Here is a 19,889-nt window from a genome sequence, read left to right as displayed (position 1 = left end):
GTAATGGGTAATAAGTAATGCAATACTTTTTTGGAGAGAGTAATTATTACAGTAATCTAATTATTACATCATTGAAGATGTAGTTATTAACTAGTAATTAATAGCTTTTTTAGAGTAACACTGCCTGTCACTGCTTGACATTTACGCTACTACATTTCTATCCAATTTTACCAACCCAACCAGCAAGGTTTTTGATCAAGCAGAAATTACTGAAGCTCTAAAATGGTTGTGTAGAGGGAGGCAATTAAAAAGGAATGGTATTTCTGCACTAACCTTGTTGAGAATTAATCTGCTATGTGACAAGGTTTTTGAAATAGTCATGAATTTTGAGGGTCCTTAAAAATCCTTTACACAACTTCTGATAATGGCTTTGATTTCATGCAAAGTGCCAAACCTAGCTCCAAACGAAGCCATTAACAGATATCTACAAAGGAGAGAATAGAACATGAATATGTATGTTGTCCTCAGCATTGCACATTCACACTTCCTGATGTGAATCAATGTGAATAACACGTTTTTAAAGTGAATAATCTGGGTACACACCAAAAGTGTAACTTAAAAAATGTTGTACATTTGATTACGGGATATCGTACAGGAAATCGTAAAATGTATTTATAGTTTAGACTCTTATTTGGATGAGCCATTATAAAATGCAGACAAATACAAATTTGTGAGCTCACATTCTACATGTATATTAATGCACACAATTTACATTTATAGTGCCTTTGTGGTTTAGAGCAGGAAATGCATCATGCAACAACTGTGGTGGTACAGTAAATGGCGATTCTGCATGGGTAAAATAATCTATATCAAATTACATTATTTGCAAAAGTTTAATAAATAAACTACTTAATGAGAAAAAAAATACTGTTTTTTGTCATTGTTATCATTTTTCATTCTTTTACTAAAAAAGAGCTATACAAGATGTTATACAGTTTAGTGGTCACAAAAGGATTTGCCTTCAGAATGCAGTCAAATTCTGCAATTGACCAATCAGAATCAAGTATTCCAGGTTGTGATACATATACAATCCTTACACCATAAATACGGTTGCAATGCCTTTTAACTTTTCAAACAACTTTAAGTTAATTTGCGATCACAAACACATCTAATACAGTTTCATGAAATAAATGAGACAGAATGTTTTATGCCAAATTCCTAAGTATAAATATACAGTCATTTACATTTAGTCACTTAGCAGACACTTTTATCCAAAACGACATCAAGTCATCGTGAACAACATAAGAAGTGCTCAAAATATAAAGCTCAAATTGCTCAGAGTAGCATAAACCAGGCAAATGAGGATTTAAAGATTTATTCTTTTTATTTATTTTTAAATATTTTACATATCTAATGAGAAAAATGATGACGTATGATGTGTCCAGCAGTATGTGTATAGGCAACATGTTCATAAACTGAATTAATTCATTTGTTTGCCAATAAACGTTAGGATTAATCACTGTAGTAATATAAAACAATACTCTCATTATGTATAATAAATACTACTACGCTCTCGTAAATACACACCAACACTAAATCAAATATACAGATGAAAGTATAAACTGCAAATATCTATATTCTGCCACAGCATCTCGACATACATACATCATCAGATTTGCCCCATCCAACATAGAGAATGATGGGATGTCAAACAGCACGTGTCGCCACCCAGTAACAGGGTGGAATGACGGACCTCATTATATCAATACACAACCTGACAGTGCCATTAAATGAAAAAAAATAAATAAATAAATAAGAAAACGTTACCAAAAGCACCTCTACAGCCACCTGACCGCAGGGTATGGCGTGTATTCCTCACCCAGCATGTGTTTTTCAACATCTGCTCCCACACAAAGGACAGAACGAGAGATCCGTTCATAGGGACCGAACACCTCAGTTCCCGGCCACAATCCCAGCTGACCGCAGCAGTGCGCTGTTTACCATCGATTACAGCCCTGATAATGCCGACAAAGGCTGAGGGAGCTCTGTGACTCGTCCCTCGCCTCTCTCTCTCTCGCCCTCTTTCATTCTTTCAGCATGGAAGCTCTGTAATGAGATGCCATTCAAGCATAATGCAGCGCTCCCGAAACACACTCCCATCCACCAAGATCTGGATCTACAGCGTGCCTGTCAGAACCACAGGGACTCTAGCATGGACTACTCACCGGACATGCCGTCAAGATCCCCGGTCCCCTGGCGACGAAGACAAGGATGAGGAAGGCTGCTCACAGCTCCATTTTGCTACCTCTGCTGCGGCTCGGAGCCACTGGGAACAGCGGACACACACAGCCGGCTCACACACACACAATCTCACAACCCCGCCTCTCTGCTCTCGCTTTGGCCTCCTTGATTTAACTGTCACACTCTCATAGAGGAGCTGCTGTAAACCCCCCACTCATTTTTAAAGTGGGCCACAGATCCTTTGACAGACTGAGGGCTGTGCCGATCCCTCTCTCGTTGTGTCGGCTGGACTGCTGCTGTGTGCAACGGAAGCAGGCTGAACAGTGTGAGCTGGCCCTGCCCCCTTCCCTCTGTGAGTGTGTGTGTGTGTGTGTGTGGCCTTTGTCCTCTGGCTTTTGTGATATACTGGCTTCTTCCCTGAACTGGGAAAATCCACATCCAGTAGTAAAGACAATATTTCCATGCAGAATGCATGTTTGCTGGAAGTTAATGGCTGTTTGGGAACGTGGGTGGGTGTATGTACGCTCAGTACGCATTTGCTTAAAACAATTATAGCCGCAGTATTGCTCATTCTTAGGGTTAGGGCAGGGGTAAGTTAGTTGTTTTTTTTGTTTTTTTTTGGTTCAAGTCATTTCTTAGGTTTTAAAAACTGTGGTGACCCCACTCCCACACAACAGAATCAAACTACTCATTTCATTTTATAGGCAAATTATGCACATATGCTGGGACGTAGCAACCAGGGTGACACGTCCCCCGCACTTTAAGAAACAGGTGATTCTGTCCCCCACATTTTTTTTGACCCAGCACCATTATTTCCGCCCGTGTTCTCTGATTTGTTACTTACACTCTAAAAATGCTGGGTTGTTTTAATCCAATTTTGGGTCAAATATGGACAAAGCCAAATGTTGGATTAAAAAAATGCAATTTATACATTTAACCCAACAGATGGGTTTGTCCATATTTGACCCAAAATTGGGTTAAAACAACCCAGGATTTGACTTGAGTGAACTAAGATTTTTTTGGGAGTAATGCTAATGGTCTTGTGCACTTCAATGATGTATGCTAAGCTATGCTAAAAGTGGTACCGCCAGAACCGGAGATCGGCTGAATGGATTCAAAAACGGTAAAACTCAACAGTTTAACTCTGGGGGAGTTGTAAAATGAGCCTATTTCCAAAAAAAGTGGAGTATCCCTTTAAAGCGACGTATTGTGATTAAAATCTACGTACAGAAATAGATAACATGCAATAAAATAAAAATTAAAAAGTGTATTTTGATGTTTTCTTCTCACTTCCCACACACATGTAAAGTCACATAGCCATAAATCTAACAACTGACCAGTGCAAGTTTTTTGCCTGTAGTGTCTTGCATTGATTTTAAAATGTTTTGTTTAAAACATGCTACAATTTGAAATTAATCCGTGCATTAGTTGTGAACATGATTTGGTCAATTATGAGATAATTTTATCAGGCTTAGAGTTCAACCCACACAATTTTTGTGATTAATAAGAAAATTATTTCAGCCATAATTTGATGAATAACAAGAGGAGGAAGAGGGCTGACACACCACAGCCTACAGCACGTCACTTAAAACTATTAGTGTCATGAGCTTACAATGGTGATTGAATTTAGGCATTGCTGATCCTAACAAAAAGGTAAAAGAAGATTAATTTGCAATATACAGTGAAGAATGAGGCCACATTGAAAATTTGCAGTTCAAATTTATTTTATACCTGGCAATAAACAAAAGATGTTTAAGGATTTTTAAATATTTAAGTAAATCAAGTTTAGTATGTATATGTATATGTATATGTATATATATATATATATATATATAGTATATATACATACTGTATATAGTATATGTATATATGTCATTTAGTATATCTTTTTATATAGTATATATGTCATTTAGTATATATTTTTATATAGTATATATGTCATTTAGTATATATATAAATAGAATTTTTTTTGTGTGTGTGTGTGTGTGTGTGTGTTGTAAATATAATTTATTCTGAAGCAATATTCTTATTCTCATCAGTGTTCAAACAGCTTTGATATAATTAAATCTGCAGATTGTAATATCTGCACCTTTAAAGGGCATCCCCCTACTCGCAATCTTATTAAATGTATGCTTCATCTTTCAGCTTCATTCTTAAATTGAATCATTAAATTCAATTATTTAAAATAATAAGACACTAGGGCTGATCAACTTAAATCAATTGCACTGAAAAGATAAAACTGCATTAACTAATGTTATGAGATTGTTTTAAATATACAAATAAGGAACGTTGGAAAGAATGACACGTTTAAACATAACACTAAAGCACCAGGAGGTTTATAAATGCAAGTTAATCAATGCATTATATTATAGCGACTTAAGATCCACTCTTTAGCTGAACATCTCGAGCTTAAAGGGGTGATGAACTGAGAAATCAAATTTTCCTTGAGCTCTTGACATCTAAGAGGTCATCATATTATAAGAATATCCTGTAAGTTTCAGGACTGAAAACATCCTTGTTAGTCCAATAAAAGCTTTTATTGTCACCAGTCTCTGAAAACGACTCGTTTTTCAAAGTGGGGAACTATGACGTCAAAGAGGATAAAACACCACCCCAGCAGAAGAAGAGCAACGCCTACTTTAACACGGCCGGTTTAGCCCCGCCCACCGATTCGCGCATTACACACATAGCTAAATAACATAGATGCCTACCTCGTGATGACAAACCGGATCGAGCTACTGAGCAATACAAAATATTGTGCAGCGCCTGGTTGTGGAAGAAGACAGTCGCTGCATAAGCTTCCTCTGGACTCCAATAGGACTGCATGGATCAACTTTATTTTTAATGACGTTCCAGCTGCTGAGGTAAAACATTGTCCATCTATTCGCTTCATTTCACTGAGGATTGTTTTGTAAACAAGATTGGATTTGCAGACCGATTAAGAGATGAGAACGGTGCGGTGCCGTCTATATTGGATCTGACAGGAATTGTGCAACACACAGACTTCTGGGTCGAACATGTATGGGCGAATCATTCCGGTTGCCATTTTACAACATCAGACGTTTTCAAAACAATTTCCCCCAAGTACACTGACGAGTGAGTTGAAACTCATTATAAAATGCAAAACTGTTATCCACTCACAGCAGTGGGCGTTTACTTCCAAGTCTTCAGTGTGAGACGCCCATAAAAACCGAGCGTTTTTGAGATAGGCTTAAAACTAGGGTAGAAAATAGCCCATTACTTATTCATTTAGATGTTTTTGAATGCAGAAACCAAGGGAACATCATACGTTGACCTCAGACAACAATATAATAAAATTTAAAAAGCCAGTTCATGACCCCTTTAAGCTTACTAAGGCATTTAAAAAGCTTTTCTTGGTAGAGAAACCAAAGTGGGTTCCATGTCCTTCAGACCTGAAACAATGAGGCCATGTCTTTGTTGCACAGAAGTGTGATGTGACAGTATCCGTGCCTAGTGGGTGCAGGTCGCAGACTATAGACACATTCAGGAATACATTCATCAGGCGACACAATGGTCATGCAATAAAACAGAGGAGACGGCTCTCCTCAAACTCAACCTTTAACATAATGTATTGAATGTGCACGAGTCACCCGGCAGACAAATTAATGACATATGTTCTCGCCATTCTCCACCACGCCTAGCTTTCCCCTACAGCAAGCCTGTGATTCATTTTCCAGTGTCATGTGGATGTGGGTGTATGTGAGCCAGCTAAGAGCAATTACCTGTCATCTTACAGCCTCACCTAATGGTCCCGCACCTGTCTTATGGAGTTGTGGAAGTCTTTTAATATTAATTTGTATTCCTCAGAAAGGATTCCTCAAATGTAAGCTCCCTGGAGCATTTAAGCAGAATGAAGATTGCAATAACAGGGCCTGACTTCCCCACTGGCCTCTTGGATTGTCAACAGACTGAAAATAATCATGAATGCAATGATGCAGATGTGGCTAGCTGTAGCCGCTCTGCTAGCTATCATTATAAACGGTAAAGGAGATCTGGTGAATGCATGTTATGCGAATAGATATTGGTCACGACGGTTCAAAACTCACACAATTTAAAGTAAAAATGACGATTCTATTATGATTGACTCATCCTCATGTCATTCCAAAACCAATGACTTTCTTTCTTCCATGCAGCACAAATGGAGAAATGTTCTCCAAAAGAGCTCCAACATGACAAAAAAAAAAAAAAAAAAAAACACAACAAAAGTAGTCCAAGACATATCTTCCAAAGGCGACGTGTTACATCTAAAGGCACCATATTTGAAAGGATGCAGACAGTTTTTAGTGAAAAGGGACTTGATAGCAACCAATTTTAGATCTTTTTGTAAAAAATAAATAAATAAATAAATCTTTAGAAGACTTGAAAACAGCGACAGAGTACGGACTACTTTTATACATTGTTATTTTGGAGCCCATTCACTTTCAATAGGGCTGCACTATATGGGGGAAAATCAAATTCTTATTTATGTTTTTAAAAAGCTCCAGGTTTGCTGTTCTTGTTTTGTATGGCTGTACAATTATGCCAAATATTTTAAAATTATAAATCAATATGACTATGAAAAGTAACTAGGGCTGTCAAACGATTAATCGCGATTAAACACATCCAAAATAAAAGTTTGTGTTTACATAATATATGTGGGTTGAATTGTGTATAATTATATATATATATATATATATATATATATAAATACACACACATGCATGTATATTTAAGAAAAAAAATATTATTTGTATATAAAATATTTATATATAAATTATAAATAAATCTATATACAGAATATATATGAAATATTTCTTAAATATATACATGCATGTGTGTTTATTTATTTATATAAAGTAATTATACACAGTGCACCCACATACAGTATATTATGTAAACACAAACTTTTATTTTGGATGCAAATAATCGCGATTAATCATTTGACAGCCCTAAAAGTAACCTTTTTTATTTTGTTTATTTTATTTTGTAATTATGATAATAATAATTATAAAATATTATAGTCAATTATTAGTAGTAGTATTACATAAAATATTCAACAAATGAAAAAAATACTATTGTACTATTTCAAAATATAATAAATACAGTATTTGAGAAAAATACTATATATTTATACGGTTTATAAGCACGTCTCATCAAGTTTGCCTTCTCAAATGCACACTATACATGACCCAAACTCAGGGATGAATTCATGTGAAGAAGCATTAGAAAACACGAGCTGCTTTAGCGTAAAAACAAAAACAGTGTCGGGCCTCACTATGAAATATGCAGCGCACATACAGTATTTATGTAATTAAACTGTAGCATGTGCAGTCTGATAATCATTCTAAGCCACATCGCAATTTCAGTTTCCATGCAGGTCTATTTTAATATATGGAAAAGTAGGTAATACTTTATTTTGGGTTACCCAGAAGTATCAAAAAGTCGAACAAATTTGTTACTATTTTTCTAAACTATTCCACTAACAAACCACAGACTGTAGCAGAACGCAGGAAGTCCTTTTACTCGGTTAGCTCAGTCTGCGACCTCTAACATTCCCCTCAGTGTTGTTAACATTCTCCTCCTGTCTCTTCCGGCTCCATTAGCTACAACTACAGACCACTGAACACATGCAGAACCATAAATCCGCCCCCATATTTCCCTTTTTTATTATTTGTTGCCTTACAGGCTGAAATTGTGACGCATCATATTGACCTAGTTTTCCAGTAACTATGCTAACATCCCGCTAGGAAAACATAACTAATTACGGAGGTGCAGGTTGACATTGTTAATGGTGTAATGCAGTTGCAACAAAGCCTATACTCTCGCAAAAGGGTCACACGGTATCCGTCGATTGGAAACGCTTCACTTGCGGTAACAGCCCACAAAAGATGCACACACTCGCAGTTAGCGATGATCTGCATTCATTAATGTGCATGTAAAGCGAGGTTGATATTGTTCTTAATATTTATCTTTGTTACTATGGCAACTCTAGAGGGTAAGATTTGCTTTTATACCCAGCGACTGACTGCTTTCATAACCGGAGCAATTCCGCCTGCAAGTTGTTGACACAAATTACCTCGTCATTAAAGGATGATGATTGCTTAGATGTTTTGGGGGACAACAACACACAATTGCATATACAGTCTACATCATGGTGCACATCTCAATAAGACCAGATAATAACAAAGTGTCACAAATGAAAGCCTAGCTCACAAGGGTATAAGATACTGCTTCAAATGCAAAAGAAGGCTGTGACAAAGGAGACAAAAAAACCTGCCTGAGAGTCTCAACAAGAGTGAACCGCACTAAACCCTGTGAAGAAATGCCAGTTTTGTGTGTCTCAGTGTGTGTGGTCTTTTAAAAAAACCTGTAGTGGAAGATAAAAACCACTGCAGTGGCCAAGCAGAACTGCTGGTTGAAAGATTACTGCGTATATAGCAAAGGCTTATCTGATAAATTGATTTGTCATTGATCCCTGAACTCGAGTGAATCTGCCAGACACAGTTACACACTTAGGCCTGTTTCACACAGATATAGTATGAAGCACAACTGCAAATGCAAGTTCACGTTGTGCTTTGTGCCTCTTTTAACATTATAATGCATAGAATGATTATTTTGATATCTTAATGAAAACTTTTCTAAAGATTTTAAAAGATACATTAAATAAAGAAACAAATTAGTGAAATAGGTCTGAACTGCACATGTAGCTATGCATATGCCATATTATACATTTTTTTTCATCATTCTTTCCCCTCCAGTGTTATTTATTTATTTATTTATTTATTTATTTATTTATTTATTTATGCCAAAAATTTCACATAACTTTCATGACACTCAGGGTATTTAAATGACTATCTGAACATACAATATATCAAAAGAAAAAAAACATTTTATTCTAGCTTCACGCACTTGTATGTGGGTTCGCTTTTTTTTTTTTTTTAAAGCATTGAGCATTTTGAACAAAAAGCTGAGAAAATTGTATTTTTGGCAAAGACTACATCCAGACTGAATTCATAATGATGATAAAAACATCGATGGAGTAGATCGAGTCCATCAACACCCCAAATCTGCCTGTGTTTGACACTTCGTTTGGTTACGTTAGGCAGTTTTGATTTATATGCTTTTTAATGATTGCTTTAGTTTACATATGCGTAAGCAATGCTTCTATCTTCGCCTGTGTTTTAATCCAGAAATTCTGTACTCTTTCAGAAAATGCTACATAGCGCCCCCTATCATATAAAAGTGAAAAAATGGATTGCCTGAAAAGTCCGTCTATGGCAGGGAAGCGTTGTGTCACAAATGATGGAAAATTAAGGGAAAGTGTTAATATGGGTGCTAAAAAATGCCTTAGTTTGAATTAACTACAACTTATGCAAATGATGCCAAAATGAGTAGACATATATATTTAACCACCTATTCGCTCTGAATTTCTATTAAAACAACAACAAAAACAACTTGACTGACAATTTCTGCCTCCTATTTGCTTGTTTTTGTTGTTTTTATATCTGACATACCTCATGTAAAATATTCTTGACAATTATGAAGCAAGACTGATCTGCATGGTACAGGCGGTTGGGAAATTCCAGACGATGATGGGCTGTCGGGGCGGGATCTGTGGGATGCTGACAGGCGTTCGTGCTGTGTCTGAAGCCTCATCTCAACCACTGCACAATACACAGAAAGAATCAGCTGCGTTCAAGACGCCCCTGTCTCTGCTATTCTCTCGGATTTGAGTGTGAATTAGAAAGACATTTCTTCTTAGGAGCAAATCGGTTTGCTCAGGTCACGGTCAAGAGCCTTTCCTGCTAAACAGCCTTCTCTGCTGAGCTCTTTTAAGATGTAAACTGCAAATCTATTCAGTTTTATCCTCAATTGCACCATCACACTTGAGCAAACTGTTTTGTTTGAAGAAGTACATGAAAATAACACAAAATCTGAAGGTTACCACATTATTCTGTAATACCTAATTTAATTTACTTTATTGGCTTAACCCAAAAATCCAAAAAGTTACACAGAGAACAATCACAACTATGTAGGCATTGAGTAAAAGACTCAAGCTTTAGTTTGCTTTCATTTTAATAACTAAAGGAACATTCCAGGTTCAAGTTATAAGATTTATTGAAAGCATAATGTCAATTACCACTTAGAATACTTTTATATAATTAAAGTCTAGGAAGCAAGACTGACTTTAAAATCAGAAATAATGAAGCTCATATTTTTCTTAAAGAACCCTTATTAAATCTTACATGCAAAAGTATGTGTTGAGTTGTTAAGTTTCTAAATTATCTTCTGGGTACCAAAAAAAAAAATCACAGACAAAGACCATTCATTTGTCATTTGTGATTCGGACTATACTTGATTTGCATGCGTTTTATTCACTAAACAGATTTGGTTCATAAAAGTCATTAATTTGGAGATATAACTGTGATCTATATTATTTACAGTCCTGTGTCTATATTCACTAAAAATGGCTCATAAGAGTTATTTATTGGGGAATATCACTGGTCACGATATATATGAAGAGTTCAGATGCAAAAGCCTCTAAGTGCCATTTGAAATTTTCTTCTAGAATGATCATTTTTATCAAGCTTGTATATTTAAGTTCAGTGATTTCACTTAAATGGCGATGATGATTACCTATTAATTGTTATTTAAGTGAAATTACTGAACTTAAATATAAGTTTGATAAAAATCATCATTAAAGAAGAAAATTTCAAATGGCATTTAGAGGCTTTTGCATCTGAACTCTTCATATATAGTGTTGTTGCAGAAATGATACATATTGCGCACTGCAGGATTGTATTTTAGTACAGTATTTCATCTGCATTGGTGGAGAAACGCACATGTGAGAATCGTAATCAGAATCGAGCCCCATTTGATTCAAGTATTCTGGAACAATATATACCCACTTTCCACTGTTTATCCTTGTGCAATATCAGTGGCACATCAACATTATTTCCTGAGTTAATCATCAGCATGTCACGGAGCTGTCAATGCAGCTTAACTTTTATTGACCCAAGAAAATTCCTTTAACAATACTTCCTGCTATACTGTGTTGAATTTAAATTCAGAAGTCATTCAGCTGGAAGCTGTTTTATCAAGAAGGTTACTCTGTCCTTTGAAGCACTACTTTACAACATAACAGTGAGATTTGGTGATTCCTCAGAATAAAGATTTGTGGGATAGAGAGGTCATCGTCCTTGCCCGTGAAGATGTCAAACACAGTCCTTCTTACAAAAATTGCATTACTACATCATCCGCAGGCCCGATCTATATAATATACCATGTCAAGCATTCAAAATGAGAGCGAAATGAAGACAAGGAGGGAAATGCTGACAGTGTCATTGAACTGCTGGGTCAAAGAGAAAGCGGAATTGATGGTCATGTTTTGTATCAAGAAATAATGTCAAAAATATTCAATGAATACATGGACAATTTAAATTATACATTTCACAGGCATTTAAATTAAACAAAAATATAAAATTTAGAATTGAATGTAGGGATTATAAATGTACAATATTTGGAAAAAGGATATTAATTTTGTGATTTGCTAAAAAAAAAATAACTTAAATGATTAGCATTTTTAAATATCAACTTCTTATTTATTAGTGAGTGAAAATTAAGGCAAATGGGATCTAAATGTAAAAACGGGTCACAAATACTGACCAAAACAATATATTTAAGAAGAATCACCACACTTTACAATAAGTCAATGCATTAACTAACATCAATTTACAATGAGGAAAACATTTTTTTTAATTGAATACAATACAGTATTTATTAGTTTTTGTTAATATTATTTCATAAAAATATATTTTTTAAAGTATTTTTTTCAACAACAAAAAAAGTATTTTTTCATTGTTAAAAAAATACTTTGTTCATGCAATGTCATACATTGTTCATGCAATGTCATTAACTAATGTTAACAAATGAAAGCTTATTGTAAAGTGTTTCAATAAAAAAACTAAATAACCGATATGGAACTAATATTGTGCATCCCTTGATGAAAAGAAAGAAAGAAAGAAAGAAAGAAAGAAAGAAAGAAAGAAAGAAAGAAAGAAAGAAAGAAAGAAAGAAAGAAAGAAAGAAAGAAAGAAAGAAAGAAAGAAAGAAAGAAAGAAAGAAAGAAAGAAAGAAAGAAAGAAAGAAAGAAAGAAAGAAAGAAAGAAAGAAAGAAAGAAAGAAAGAAAGAAAGAAAGAAAGAAAGAAAGAAAGAAAGAAAGAAAGAAAGAAAGAAAGAAAGAAAGAAAGAAAGAAAGAAACATACAGGTTTGGAGCACCATGAAGGAGTATGTGTGACAGAATATCTTATTTTTGGGTGAACTGTTCCTTTACTCATGGCATGCAATCTGATCTCTTATTAAACATCAATAAACTATATATATATATATATATATATATATATATATATTTAGAGAGAGCAAATAAAAGCTCCATGTAGGTGAGCATAACAAGCTTGAGAAAGCAATGCGGCTGGTAAGATTATACCATCAACAAACATGCACATTCGGCTTCAGATTTTGTAAAAGGTTTAATGACCACACTAAAGCTAAATGAAGCGCTGAGCATCTATTTTCTATAGGATTACCATGGTAAATAAGCTGGAAAGCTTGCTCAGTTTGCTATTAAATGCAGACCTTGAGAGATAAAACCTTCATCTCATGTGGAAAAAAAATACAATAATCAACTCAATAACCATTAAATGTCCTAGGCCATTCATAGAAATGCTCTGAATGTGCACGACAATCCTATTCATAGCTGATACTTGAGGTTGTTGGAGGGTCAAAAGCAGAAATATGGTGCAGGTTTTAGTGGGATAGAGACAGTAGAAACCAATAAAAACAGAGGTGGGGGGATAGAAACGAAAGCCTGTCAGATAGATGGAGTACCGTGGGGGAAGACAGGCTGAGACAGAGACAAAATGAGAGGGACAGACAGACTGAAGGAAGAGAGGATGTGCAGCTCTGCCGTGGGTGTTTTTCTGTGTGGAATGCAGGTTTGAATTTAATGAGGCTAATCCATTATGGGCAGACTGCCACAGCCCTCACATCACACATGTCTTTAAACCAAACCCAACCACCATCCCGAACCCTTCCCCCATCTCATGGGACGCCACACACTGAGGGACAGTGGCTTCCAGTGTGCCTTTAATCAATACGAGTCAATAGTGACAACTTGCTCATGTATTATTAAAGAGGTTGGCTTTTCATAAAGAGGTCGCCATGTTCTGTTAGAATGAACTAAAAGATTCATATCATAGCTGTTGGTAAAGGCTATTTATTTGAATTAACAGTCGATAGTACAGTACACTCTAAAAAATGCTGGGTTGTTTTAACCCAATTTTGGGTAAAATAGGGACAAACCCAGCCATTGGGTTAAAATGTAATTTAAAAATGGAACCCAATGGCTGGGTTTGTTCATATTTAACCCAAAATTGGGTTAAAACAACCCAGCATTTTTTAGAGATTTTGTAATTTTATAAAAATTATTAATTCATTACCTGTAGTCCAAATTCCAAAACAGAAATTTAAAATGTTTGTACATTACAATTTACAGTTTTGCAGTTCATACATAATTGTTTTTCAGTAAAAAAAAGCGTCAGCTAAATGAATAAATTAATAAATTCAGCTGATATAATTAACATTCTATAATATACTAATATAATATAATATAATATAATATAATATAATATAATATAATATAATATAATATAATATAATATAATATAATATAATATAATATAATATAATATAATATAATATAATATAATATAATATGTTTCTATTGGGCCGGCACGTCTTAAAGGAACAGTATCTTTTTTCTGCAGTCGACAACAGTAAAATTACTAGACTTTATGTTTATACTAGACTAATATACGGTAGAGGACTTTAGGTTTGTCACTACTATTCTCAGAAATATTCAGTGGGGTGAAAAGTGTGACAACTAGCCCCAATCACCCTCTATTGGAATACATACAGTAACATGACAGCTGTTTTTAGTTTTCTGCTGATTAAAAAACACATCAATCTATTCAAAGGTTTCATGTGCAATTTTTTTTTTTTCAAAATGACTTTCTGCAGATGTTTTTCTGAAATTTTTAATCTCAAATCCTTTTTTAAATGTTTATCAGATGTTTATGCACAAATATAGCTACTTAAAATACTGAGCTTTCCAAATGCTGCGCTTTCACAGATATCGTGGGGAAGTATGTATGCTTACTGGGGTATCACATACACATCTTTTTGTGACCATGATACGATCTGCGGTGGAATTCACAGGTCACTAATTAAACAAAATAACATAACAGCTTCTGATTCCTCCAATGGTCTACAGAAGAAAGACAAAGACCCCCACGCCCCGGCCCGCCTCACACACACACAGACACAAAGGCAGAGAGAAATGAAGACAGTAATCTGTGGAGTAGGGTGCACACTAAAACATTGGCACGCCCTGGGCGCTCATGTCTCTTGGTGTTAGTGGAGTGCAGTAAGGCCATGCATTCTCTCTATTACAAGACTCCCAGGCCTGTAATTAAGTGGGACATGGCAAAACAGCCGTCAGCGAGAAGGGAGGCTGACCTGGAAACCACGCTCTGTCCAAATGATGCAAGAGACCCGTAAAAAAAGAATGAACATGATGCTTCAGTAATTGGTTTCAAACAGCATGTCTTTAGATTGAAAATGAAGCAATTTGCATCAATACCTCTAAATAAATGTACAGAAGTGTGAGCCAGAGGTGAGGAAGATGGCTTTTGCCAAACAAAAACATGCTTTGAATAGTGCTATCCATCACACTGCTGTGAGGATACCGCCTCCTTTATTTCTCGTTCAATTACATGAGGATGAAGAGATCTCACTGCTGTTATTGTTCAGATAATGGTTGATGGGAAACAACAAAAAAATCAATAGGTAAAGCCCAAAGTACTTTCAAAGGCTGTAATGGAAAGAGATCTCCTAAGGCTGAATGGCATGTGTTTTGTCTTTAAGTGTCAGTTTGATGTCTACACTTGGACATGTAAGTGAATATTAAACAATTGTTAAATTATATTATATTATATAATAACATGATGCACTGAAATGGTTAGAAATGTCAAACCTGAATTACTATATTTTCATAATTTAATATCTATCAAGTATTACTTGATACCAATCAAAAGTTTGGGGTCAGTAAGATGTTTTGGAAAAAAAAATGTCTATTTTGCTCACAAAGGCTATATTTCTTTAATCAACAATACATTAGAAATAATAATTTTGTAAAATATTATTCTATTGGAATACATTTTAAAATGTAATTTATTCCTCTGATGGCAACGTTGAAATTCTCAGTATCATTACTCCAGTCTTCATTGTCACATGATCCTTTAAATTTCAGGATACTTTGATTAATAGAAAGTTAAAAAAACAAAACAATTTATTTAGAAAAGAGTTTATTTTTGTAACATTTAGTGCATCCTTTGTTGATTAAAATTTAAATTAAAAAACATATTGACCACAAACTTTTAAACGGTAGTCTGTAATTTTAAAAAAAAAAAATTCATATATATATATATATATATATATATATATATATATATATATATATAATTTAATTTTTTAAATTTAATTTAATTAAAATTAATTTTTTTTTTTGGAATTTAAATTTTTTTTTTTAATTTTTCCACATCATCTTACTACTTTCCTACAGCATACGTCATATACATGACATACTGGCACATAACTTCAATTATTGGAAGTTATTATAAAGTGCTCCAAAGTACACAAAATTAGCATTTCCCCCTTCCGCTATAAAATAAAAATCAACTTCCCTTTCATATCACTTCCATTTTATGTCAAAAAAATCTTTTGGAGTGGCCACCAGTTGAGAGCTTAAAAGCCGATTCTTATCTTCAGCCAAAAGGACATCAGATATCTAAAATGGAAGCTTTTATAGAGTTAAAAGGTAAAAAGGTAAAATGAGCACTATAATAGTCCATAACGAATGAAACCGCAGATTCCACATATACTGATGCTAGCCATCAGTGCAGAACAAAACAACACAGTTAGAACCAATGTGCTCTACAAGAAGAATGAGCCTAAAAATCAAATGCAATAATTCAGTCCAAAGTCGTGCATTTTTAAAGGGATAGTTCACCAAAAAATGAAAATTCTGTCAGTATTTACTCATCCTCATGTTGATCCAACCCCGTAAGACCTGGGTTCATCTTTGGAAGACAAATTAAGATATTTTTTGATGAAATCTGAGAGCTTAATCACTCCTCAATACTAGTCCATAGGCTTCTTGAGGGATTGAAACTAAATAAAAGTATTCTCATCACTTGATAAAGTTAAGATTGAGCCACTGTAGTCTTGGACTATTTTAACAATGTCTTTAGTAACTTTTCGAGGCCAGCATGTTTCAATACTAACAGAATGTTAATTTTTGGGTGAACTATCCCTTTAACAACTTAAATGTATGATTGTAAAAAGCTAAATGTGTGAAAAGAGATCATTAAGCAGATACAATCAGTAATTTATGCAGCACTATGGACACTCCGCCCTTCTCTGTCATTGGCCAGACCAAAAGATTGTTCCTCCTCAAACTCACTCCATTGGTTTACAAGTTAAATAAAGAGAGCAATGACAGCTGTTTATAATCAACCAATAGAATGCGTACTTACAGCACATTAAACATGATAAAGTATTATATCAATGGAAAATGATGCACAAGATAAACAAATCAGTCATATACATATTTCCAAAAAGACAAAAAGAAAAGAGAACTGACTGGGTCTTGAAGAATAGGGAGGGATTTCAAAGATGAATTAAGACAAAAATGGGCCCAAATTTATTTGAAATAATGCAGATGAATTGTGCACATAAAGACCAGAAGAGCAAAGAATAATAAACAGACAAAATTTCACTAAATATTAGACTGTGTGATGCTGCAAAATACTGCGGGGGTGATAGACCCGATCTGAACGACACAACATCGACTTGAGCTTTGCAACAGTCAGGTCCAAGGCAGGCTGAACAGACACATCGGGGTGAAATGACCCTTAACTTACTGTGACTGGCAGAACCCAGTCAGGTATGAAGTCTGGCACAGCATCCGAAAAGCAGTATGTGCATGTCATATCCAGCTCAAACACCTTGGTGCCATGAAGCTGATGGTCTCCCTCCCAGGATAATATGCTGCTTTAATGAGGCATAAAATCTCTGGACAAGCAAGGCCATTTTTCCTTGCTAACACCACAGCAACACAGAAGCAAGGTTGACGGCGAGCTGTGGAGAAATCTTTGGCGCGGTTGCTATGATATCCACAGGACTGTATAGACTAGAGTGACTCAACAAATTCCCATGTAAAAGATTGTGCTCTTGAGATTCTCTTTCGGGTAAATGAGAATACTTTCCCACACTAGCATACACACATCTAGTATGAAGAAAAAGGAAGCCAAAGTGCATTTTTGTAGTAAACTGATGAATATCAGACTCAAAACATCATTACTCACTCTCATATCATTTCAAAATGGCATGTGTTTTTCTTTTTCTTTTAAAAAAACTCACATTCTTGCATTATATCCCACTCTTTTCAATCTAATCAAAGTTAATGGAACCACAAAAGCACCATAAAAGTACCACAAAAGTGTCTCGTAACTAATGGCACCAGATTTGATTGGAGAGCCCAACTGAGTGGAAAATGATTTATCAAGAGTGGCTTAAATTTCACAGAGCTATTGTGTTGCTTCAGAAGACTTGGAATATAGCTGTGTGAGTCATATGGACTTTTTAATGAAACTTTTATGGTGTTTTTTAGTAATTTTTGGAGCTTGATCTGCCCATTACCCATTTGCTTTTTATTAAATGGAAAAGAGTAGCCAGCATATTCACCATACGGTTTGGAATGAGATGAGGAGGAGTAAAAAATAAAATACATTTTCAACACATTTGTTGAAAGGAACAACTTGGTGATGACAGGAAATAATCAGGTCAACAAGCATAAGCCAGATTCAAACTCATATTGCTTAACTATGAAAATTGTATAGCTCAGAGGATGTCTGATATGCTTTATTTGAGTATCAAATGTTCTACTAAAGTTTCCTATAGGAGAAATAATAATAGAATGAGAACAATTGGTGACGTACAATAAGAGCAATAAACATGGCTGGATTAGATACTTTGGTTTTAAACGAATTTGGAAAATATTTAAGTTTGCAAAAAGATCTCAGACTTTTGGAATCTGTAAATATGAACACATAATTTCAGATGATATCTCAAACTGGGGGGAAACATGCAAGAAAAAGCAGGAAAATAACCTCAGCAAGCCTCTATTTGTTTTTCATTTAATCTCATTGCATAAGGTGGAAAGAAAATGGGCTAGTAAAGAAGTGAGGTTGCGAGATATCGCTTTCCACAGTGGCAAAGTTATTGTCCAGTCCTCCATCTGAATAACACCCAGTATATACTCAAACGCAATTGCAATATCATCTAAACTCTTTGACTTTACCATTTGCCATGAACTCATGAACTCTTGTATACAAGAAACACACACTGAGGCAGAGAAACTGCTGTGTGTAGGTCACTGTGTTGAAGTCACATCAAAACAACATATGGACCCAGCATCCCGGAGCCTGATATTTCTTCTCCTGACAAGCTAAACAACACACAAGGAGCCGAATATTTCACAAGCATCTCTCGCAAATTAGACTGTGGCTGGACCATTTATCCTGTGAGTAATCCAATTCATTTCTCACTCTGATCCCTATTCATGGGGGAGAAAGATGACTCAGACATTTTAGCACTGCAATAAGTGACTCTAAACAATCCTAATAGAGATAAATAGAGAGGCTAAACGTTTGGAGAATAACGTGATGAATGCTGTAGGAGATACGACGAGCTGCAATTCGAGACGTTACGCTTAGACAAGACAAGAGGAGATCTGTTCATCAACTTGTTGGCACAAAATCAAAAAATTAATGCTATTTCTAATCACGGAGTGATTAAAAACGTATAAACGGCACATAAAAAAGGACATATCGACAGCTTCATGGTGTTAGATGAATAAAACAATGACATAGCAACAACAGGAAGGCGAAAAAGATTCTAAATCGACGACTCCACCTTACCTGTCATTTTCGGCGCTCTTGAAGCCCGGTAAGATGTTCCTGAAGCTGCTGTGCCGGTCGAGCTTCGGTTGACTTTTGGTGCGTTTAATGGAACCCTTCAGTCTGCGGCTGAGAAAGCCCTGGATAGGAAGTCAGAGGAAAGGACTGAATTACACTCACAAATTCATTAACCTCTGGAGCAGCTGCATGTGAAAACTGGCGCTTGGCTTTTCTCCTTCTATTTGTTCTTTCCTCTCATCCGTAGAGTTTGGTTGAGCCGTGCATAGCTGCGCGATTGGTGCGGCGCACACATCTGCTCGCAGCGCTGGGCTGAAGGAGCTTCACTGATGTGATACTCCCCTTAAAGCTGCTGTTACCATGGAAACTGTTGGCTGGCATGGAGAGGGGGAAAAATACTGGTGTACTGCAAGTTCATAGGAGGAGAGCTGAGCTGGTGCTTTTCAGAGGATGTATAGATTAGGACAAGATTTAACGGACTCAAGTTATTCTTGATTGACCAAAGTCTTTCTGAGTGAGAAGCTTTGAGAAGGAAAGGAAAGGAAAAAAGTGCATCTCAGGCATATAGATGCAATTAATTAGTGGGAAATCTGAATTAAGGCCTCATGCA

General features: G+C 35.5%; 1 protein-coding gene across 9 annotated transcripts in view; it reads right to left on the bottom strand.

Annotated features, from left to right (window-relative positions):
• dab2ipa (DAB2 interacting protein a) overlaps positions 1-19,889 on the bottom strand; it is a 107,528-nt gene that overhangs the window by 36,113 nt on the left and 51,526 nt on the right. For 4 of the 9 annotated variants that reach the window (XM_039664647.2, XM_039664656.2, XM_039664673.2 and 1 more), the window contains one exon: positions 19,283-19,401. In XM_039664647.2, the coding sequence (XP_039520581.2) occupies positions 19,283-19,401 (119 nt within the window). Of the gene's footprint in view, positions 1-1,767; positions 2,047-2,165; positions 2,502-19,282; positions 19,402-19,889 lie in introns of those variants that run through there. The other 5 variants (XM_089119803.1, XM_089119804.1, XM_039664708.2 and 2 more) reach the window with 2 other exon arrangements.

The sequence above is a fragment of the Pimephales promelas genome, chromosome 14, assembly GCF_988280905.1.
Source record: "Pimephales promelas chromosome 14, fPimPro1.hap1.1, whole genome shotgun sequence".
In the NCBI taxonomy this organism is placed as follows: Eukaryota; Metazoa; Chordata; class Actinopteri; order Cypriniformes; family Leuciscidae; genus Pimephales; species Pimephales promelas.
The sequence above is the reverse complement of the archived record's forward strand: the minus strand, read 5'-3'. Positions and strand labels throughout refer to the sequence as shown.